The sequence below is a fragment of the Myotis davidii genome, unplaced genomic scaffold (genome assembly GCF_000327345.1).
Source record: "Myotis davidii unplaced genomic scaffold, ASM32734v1 scaffold79, whole genome shotgun sequence".
Lineage (NCBI taxonomy): Eukaryota > Metazoa > Chordata > Mammalia > Chiroptera > Vespertilionidae > Myotis > Myotis davidii.
In genome coordinates this window covers 2,572,536-2,580,892 of record NW_006294339.1, presented here as the reverse complement: position 1 = coordinate 2,580,892, position 8,357 = coordinate 2,572,536, and the positions used below count along the sequence as shown (strand labels likewise).

The 8,357-nt window shown below is 37.3% G+C and overlaps 1 protein-coding gene across 4 annotated transcripts in view; it reads left to right on the top strand.

Annotated features, from left to right (window-relative positions):
• HSPB11 (heat shock protein family B (small) member 11) overlaps positions 1 to 8,357 on the top strand; it is a 19,420-nt gene that overhangs the window by 2,458 nt on the left and 8,605 nt on the right. For all 4 annotated transcript variants that reach the window (XM_015566959.1, XM_006768347.2, XM_015566957.1 and 1 more), the window contains exons 4-5: positions 4,067 to 4,173; positions 5,766 to 5,834. In XM_015566959.1, coding sequence (XP_015422445.1) covers positions 4,067 to 4,173; positions 5,766 to 5,834 — 176 coding nt within the window. The remainder of the gene's footprint in view (positions 1 to 4,066; positions 4,174 to 5,765; positions 5,835 to 8,357) is intronic.

The window sequence follows — 8,357 nt, the reverse complement described above, 5'->3', positions numbered from 1 at the left end:
AATTTTTTAGTTATCCTATTTCCTTATTTATTCCTTTATAATTATTTGTTTAATTTTGTTTCTTAATTGTGAATTCTTAAAAGTTAGAGACTATGACTTGTTCATCTTTTAACTCCATAGTGTCGTACAATATTTGTTGAGTAGCTTACTGAATTAGACCATCAATTATTAGTCAAACTCAACTAATATCGGAGAGTAGCTGAGTATTTAAGCATACATATATACATGTACATACATACACATATGTGCATATGTTACTTTTCATTTCCATGGGACTTTGTTTCATAGACTCTATGTTATTTGACACACACTGAAACTTGGGAAATAAGCAAAAAAAAAAATTATTTTCAACCTCATTGTAAAGATGATGAAAAGAATGATCAGAGATAAAATGACTTGCTCAACATCACACAGATAACCAAGAATCAAGATTAACACTCATGTCTTCTAACTCCTAGTTTCGGGTTCTTTGTACTATACTATAACTCAAACTTAAGGTGTGCATCAAAAATTTGATATCTGCTTTTTGCCTGTGCCTCTTAATCCTTCTTAGTTTTTTACTTCCTAAAATTCGGGTCATAATAATTTATCCCACTCTGCCTTGGAGTAGAGAAATTAATGTGGGAACTGCTGTGAGAATACTAGATTTATACAGATCTGCCTTAAGTTGTTTGCCAGAAATAGAGATCTTTCCATCATATCAGTCCATATTAATGAATGACTACAGATATCATATTCTTTTTATTAGACAAAACCCTTAGTACAAAAAAACTACATAAAAGTAGTTTCTGACCTAGTAACTGAACAGAGTACATTGGAGACTTCTAATCTGTATTCATGTCCAACAAATACAATTAGACTTTATTAGCAGATATTAAAAATTATTCTTGCCCTAGTCGGTTTGGCTCAGTGGAGCGTCGGCCTGTGGACTCAAGGGTCCCAGGTTCGATTCCGATTCCGGTCAAGGGCATGTACCTTGGTTGCAGGCACATACCCAGTAGGGAGAGTCCAGGAGGCAGCTGATTGATATTTCTCTCTCATCGATGTTTCTAACTCTCTATCTCTCTCCCTTCCTCCCTGTAAAAAAAAATTAATAAAATATATTATAAAAAATAAGTTAATTAAAAAAAATAAAGTTCTTAATACACTATAATATTAAAAAAATTATTCTCTGCTCATAAATTGGTTTATCTAAATGAAAGTAACCATAGAATTATTTGGAGAAAACAGTGCTATAAATTTGCCCCAACTGAACAGTGCTCCCAACTCTCCATTTCCCAGAAATAGAAATTAAATAAAGTGATTATATTTCTACTTACTCTTAACTCTACTTCTGTGGCATTTGATATATTAATGAAAAAGGAGAAAAAAATTCTGCACTAGAAAAAGTGAATTAAGAGAAAAAGAAGACTAGTGGAGCAGGGACGTGTGCTAGGGAGCGGGAGCAGCTGGGGAGAGATCAATGGGGGGAAAGGAGACGTAATACTTTCAACAATAAAGAATTTAAATTGGCCAGGAGCGGTTTGGCTCAGTGGAAAGAGCGTCAGCCTGCGGACTGAAGGGTCCCAGGTTCGATTCCGGTCAAGGGCATGTACCTGGGTTGCGGGCACATCCCCAGTAGGAGATGTGCAGGAGGCAGCTGATCGATGTCTCTCTCTCATCGATGTTTCTGACTCTCTATCTCTCTCCCTTCCTCTCTGTAAAAAATCAATAAAATATATTTTTTTAAAAAAGAATTTAAATTGTAAACAAAGATAGTAAAAAAGAGAAAAAGAACATAAAGAGAATTAGTAGGGTTTTTTTGAATACTATAAAAGAATACTAGAGTTACAGTTAAAATTCCTGGGTAAGTGAACTATATGTGTTACCCTTTGGGCCTCAATTTCCTGGTCTGAAAAATATGGATAATACCACCTTTCCTAACTACCTCAGAGTTGTGAAAAAAAATCATGTGAGAAAATTGATACTAAACAGTTATTAGCTACAAAGCCTTATTTAAAACTATTTTGATGACTTCAATAAGTAGGAGGATTCAGTTGTATGTCATTTTAAAATTCATGTCTGCACATACTATTTGATGTTATATTGGTTGTGTTCATTAAAAGCACCCAAGAAAAAAACACAGGGCAATTAAAAGTCATTTAATTTATTTAAATAAATAATATTTAAAGCCATATAAATGTACATTTTAAAAATTGTGAAATATTAAGCATAATATTAAAAACCCAGAATCGTGAGTTAGAAAACCCAGTTGCTGCACCTGCTGCTGCTGCTGCTTCTGCTGCTTCTGCTTCATCTTTTTATAACAGCTTTATTGACATATTATTCACATGCCATGCAATTCACCCATTTAAAGTGTACAATTCAGTGACTTCCAGTATATTCCCGGAGTTATGCAACCATCTGCACAATTTTAGAACATTTTATCACCCCAAAAAGAAACCTTGCAATCCATTATAGTCACTCCATATTTCCATTATCCTCACCAGTCCTACTTTCTGTTTCTGTAGATTTGCCTATTCAGATATTTCATATAAATGGAATTACACATATGCAGTCTTTTGCTTTTTTCAGTTGCTGTTTTCAGGTTTACCCATGTTGCAGTTCATATCAGTGTTTCATTTTTATTTCCAAATAATATTTTATTGTATGTATATAGCACATTTTAAGTATTCATTTATCAGCTGATGGATATTTGGGTTGTTTATACTTTTTGGCCACATTTCCCCAATCTTATTTAAAAATGCCAACTTACAGATCCAGGAAACTCAGAAAACCCCAAGCAGGGTAAAAACAGAGGGACCAGCCTGGCCACTTTGGCTCAGTGGTTGAGCTTTGACCCATGACCCAAGAGGTCACTTGTTCACTTCCTGGTCAGGGTACATGCCCAGGTTGTGGGCTCAATCCCTAGTTGGGGGCATGGAGTATGTTTCTATCTCTCTCTCCCTCTCCCTTCCTCTCTGTCTAAAAATCAATTAAAATATATTTTAAAAAATAAAATAAAAAAATGTTAAATAGCTGGAGGAAATAATACATTAAATATAGGGAAACAATAGTAACAGTGACAGCTGACTTTGCATCACAAACAGTGAAATCCAGGTGACAATGGAACAGTATTTTTTAAGACTGAAAAAAAAAGAAACACCACCCCCCCAAAGCCTGTCTATCCAGAATTCTATATCTAACTAAAATATCCTTCAAAAATGAAGATAGAATAAAGACATTTTATTCAACACAAGTAGACCTGCATCACAGGAAATGCTAAAAGAAATTCTATAGGTTGAAGTGATATAATACTAGATAGAAATTCAAGCCAGCCCTGGCCAAGTAGCTCAGTTGGTTAGAGTGCCAAGGTTGCAGTTTCGATCTCTCCTCAGGGCACATACAAGAAGGAACCAATGAATGCATAAATAAGTGGAAAAATAAATCTCTCTCTCTCTCTGTCTCTCTTCTCTCCCCTGGCCTCCCAATCAATAAATAAAATTTCAAAAAAAGAAATTCATACCTACAGGAAGAAATTAAGTTAATTGGAAATGGTAAATATTTGGATAATATGAAAAAGCAACCTTTTTATTTTAAGTTTTTTGAAAGACAACTGACCACTTAATGGGGAAAAACACTGTACTGTGAAATTTATTACATATGTATTAAGGTACAGGATCATGAGCCTGCATGATGTGTTTGCTGGATTTTAACTGGCCCAGTGTGACTATAGTAATGGGAGATGATAGCATGAAGGACGAGGATATGATACTTTAATGATGGAAGACCAGATTATTATTTAGAGTCATAAGATAACATACTAAGGCATTTAGATTTATAGGTAACAAGAGGCCACTGGAGGCTTTAGACAAGAGTAACATAAACTCCATGTTTTTAAATAATATATCTGATAGTAGTAAAGAATTACTAAAATTAGGGAGAAATTAGAGGCAGAATGAGTAGTTAGAAAGGGATTGCAAGAATCCATAGGTCTTTTTTTTTTTTAATACTTATTCACTAGAATGTTGTGAATATTTAATTTTTATTTAGCTATTTCTCTCTCTCTTTTTTTAATTAACAATAGGAACCCAGAAACATTTTGGACCACTACAGGAATGTTTCCCCAAGAGTTCATTATTTGTTTTCACAAACGTGTAAGAATTGAAAGGCTTGTAATCCAAAGTTGCTTTGGTAAGCAATTCATACATTAATTTTCATCATCTTTTAATTTTTCCATAGGCAGAGGACACATAAATTTTTGGCAAAATTTTTCTATGCAGCATGGAATCCATCTTTATTGCTGGGTAGGAGAGTTGGGTGTATGGGTTAACTGCCCTGATTACAGTTAGACTCTATGAAACTGCAAATTTGAAACCCTTCCAAAGCAAATAATAATTTCCATGCAATTTACTATGTGAAAGTCTTTGGCAAAAGAGCCTTTTATGAACATAAGAAGCCAGCTTGCCAGAACGCTAGATTTCTTGACATATTTATTACAGATTGTTTGGGTTGGGGTTCTCTGTTAAATTCTTTCTGGAAATCTGATAACTCTGATTATTTGCATTGGATAATTTTGATTCTTACATTAAAAATGACATTTTCTGATGAATTTAGAAGAAGAATCTCCCATTAGAATATCATCCTAATCCTGTCTTTATGTTTATGTAAGGATAAAGTATATCAGACAGAATCATGGCAGGAAACAGAATACACTCCAGATGGTTCAAATGAAGAGACTTTATTGATGGGTCTACTTACAAAATTATGTTCTGGCTCCAGAGACCAAACCAGGGATGAGAGACACCCAGAAACTGGCTACAGCAGGATGCCATTGCCACCCCTGAGCTCAGGGAAGGAAATAGTGTTTTGGTTTTGGAGCCCAGTAAAGGTTGGAGCTTGCCTGGCAGGAGTTGTAATCATGAAGGGACACAACCACTGTCAAGACACGGCACTGAAGCAGGAAGGGAGTGGAGAAAGAAACAGCCTGATCTCACTTCCCAACTGCCCTCCAGTTTCCTCTCAGTGCCACCCATTGGCCACAGATGACCCATAACTAGTGAGCAAGTGAGTCCCAGAGATGCAGTCCGTGAAGATTATTCCCCCAGGGCACAGAACACAGAAGGGGAAGAATGGATCTGGGGTAGCTGGAACTGGGTTAGGGGTGATGGAGAAAAAACAGTGCAGAAGGAAGATGACTGCATTCCTGTTAAGTCTTTCTCCTGTCATTAATTGTAGAGGCTCTGGAGTCAGACAGACCAAACGTTTGAATTTTAGTTCTGGCACTTACTAAGTCTTTATCATTGAATACTTTGCCTGACTTTTCTAAGTTGCCCAATTTCTCTAAGCTTGTTTCCTTATCAGTAAAGTAGGTTAATATTACTTTTTTCATAAGATTATAGTAAAGAGTAAATGAGGTAAATATACCTGACTCATACTAGGTTCTCCTTAAAGGTAAAGACGTATGCCCAAGACTACTAATGCTATTACTACTATTAATACCAATATACAAAAAAATCTGGATGATACCAAATTCAAAAAGGCTCCAAAGCTGTGTTATATGTTTGCAAATATTTGTAAGATTATAGTGACACAAGATTGCATTTCCCCATAGGGACATACAGAAAAAGAGTAAATGATTTTCAGAAGATGGTCTTCCTAATGCCAGTTCTTTGTGCATTGCCACCAAAGCCTGACAGTCTCAGAGGATAAAACGAATATAGGAACAACAACAAAGAATCAGTTCGATAATTAATCCTTTATATGTTTTGTTTATTTACTGTTAGTACGGACCTTGCAAATTGAAAAGAGCACATCTAAAGAGCCAGACAGTTTTGAGCAGTGGATTGAAAGAGGTATGTGCTTGTTTCACCAGCATTGTTCTGGGCATGATGGAGGGGAGAATTGTCCTTTGACTCTGTACTTCATCTACAGTTAGATGAAAAATGGTCACCTGAATGATTCTTGTGACATATTTAGAGCCTAGAAAGACCCAGGTTTCAATACAAGACTGCTTCTTTACTTATTGGGTATGTAACTGTTAACATGTTACTTAATTTTTCTGAGTCTGTGAATCCTTATCTGAAAAATGGAGATGATACCTATGATTTTTACCACTTATGGTTTTTACCACTTATGGTTTTTACCAACAAAATATCTGGTATATGCTAGACAAACAATAAATATTAGTTTTGTCTTTCCAACAGAATTGGTAGCCTCTAGTTACATACATATTGCCTACATGTGTCTATCTCCATTCCTTCACAAAATAACATGCAAATAATAGTAAAGGTATAAAAGGAGGCATAAACCTAGAATGACAAAAAATAAACAAACAAAAAACTAGGAGACCAAAGCAGATGTGAGAGATCAATATATATTATGAAAGAGCCTTAGCTGGTTTGGCTCGGTGGATAGAGCATCGGCCTGCAGACTGAAGGATCCTGGGTTTGATTCTGGTCAAGGGCACATGCCCGGGTTGCAGGCCTGATTCCCAATAGGGGGCTGCAGGAGGCAGCCAATCAATGATTCTCTCTCATCATTGATGTTTCTATCTCTCCCTCTCCCTTCCTCTCTGAAATCAATAAAAATATATCATACACACACACACGCACACACACATACATACCAGTAGCCCATTGCACAATATTGTGCAGTAGGCTGCCCACTGCTTCTGCGGGAACCAGCCCCCTGTCCCTGTCCGTGTCTGTTCCGGCCGGAGCCGCCTCCAAGCCTTCGTGATCAGAATCGTGGGCCACAGGCAAGGCAGCTCCTGGGTCCCGGGGGTGTCGCCTTGCCTGTGGCCCGGCTTTCTGATTGCGATCACCAGCTGGGGGGCGGGCAAAGGTGCCCGGTTCTCCAGCTCTTGCCTGCCACCTGGGTTTCCGATGGCCGTTCTTCTGTCCTTCCCCTTTTACCTCCCATCATTGAGCCTACCTATGCAAATTAACCGCCATCTTTCTTGGCAGTTAATTTGCATAATACCCTGATTAGCCATGATTAGCCAATGGGAAGCGTAGCGAAGGTATGGTCAATTACCCTGTTTGTCTTTTATTAGATAAGATATGTTATGGAAGACAGGATGCCGATGGAGAACTTCTATAGTTGAATGGAATAAGTTATAACCTAAATGCCTGCCAAAGAGAAAATTAATGAGAAGCAAGCCAATTTGCCTAACAGAACCCAAAAAACTTCTAGGACTTGAAGGGAAATGGTAACATAGAAAATGCGAGTGAGGCATGAGCCAGAAAAGAAGGGTCATTAGTTGAACATCTATATACAAAGTAGTTGGACCCTAGGTACCTTCTCCTACCCCAAAAGCCAGGTGACCACTCCTTCCTCCCATAAACCACCTGCAAGGAATGATTGTATCCTCCCCAAGGAACATTGAATGTTGAGGCTCAGAACCCAGAGAAACCAGGCATAGTAGAGACATTTCATGAGACATGGAGTTGAAAACAGGAATTTAGGTGGAAGCCTGCATATTGAATAGTGGGAACTCCTCCTATGCTCTTCTATTTATGAAGCAACCAAGAATATAGCCCCAGCCAGGAGATGGGAGAATTCATCTTTGGAGAAACTGAATGGCCCCAGAAAAAAAATCTATGTATGTTGACAAAGACTAGCTCATTCCTGGTCACCCTATTGAGCTCCACTAGTCAACAAGCCTGGCTCATGCACATAGTTTTCAAATGATGTATTCATAAATAACAAAAGACAGCCAAAGATCACCACACATGTGATGAAGACCTCAAACCCTGAATGGAATCAAGCCTTTAACTTATATTTCCAAGGTATAGGAAATATGCAGGATAGAGGAACAAATTAAATGAAACCATGAGGAGGCAAGATGATAAAATGTGGGGCATTCTACAGGACAATTGACATGGTCTCTTCGATAAGTCAATGGCATGGAGGAAAAATGTGTATGTGGGAGGGAAAGCAGTTCAAGTTTAAAAGAGAATTCTGATTTCAATAAATCAACTATAAAAAGACATTTTTGCATCGGTGGGGAAATTTGCATTTAGACTGAGTGCCATATGATATTAAAGCATTATTTTAAATGTTAGTATAATAATAGTTTTGTGGTTATGTAAGAAAATATCATTATTTAGAGATGTATAATCGAATATTTGGAAGTGGAATATCATGATGTATTAGACTTGCTTTAAAAATTTTAGTGCCGGGAGCCGGTCCATCCTTGCTGTTTCAAGGGACCTGGCATATATGGCATACTGTTCTTAATATGTTTGCTCACCTTCTTGGCACTATGTGTTTTAACCAAGGTCACCTCTCTGAGAAAGGTGGTTTCCCCAGGTAGGGATTTTCCCCTGAAGTTAGGGAGGGAATAAAACCCCTTAACCCCTTCCCCAGCAGAA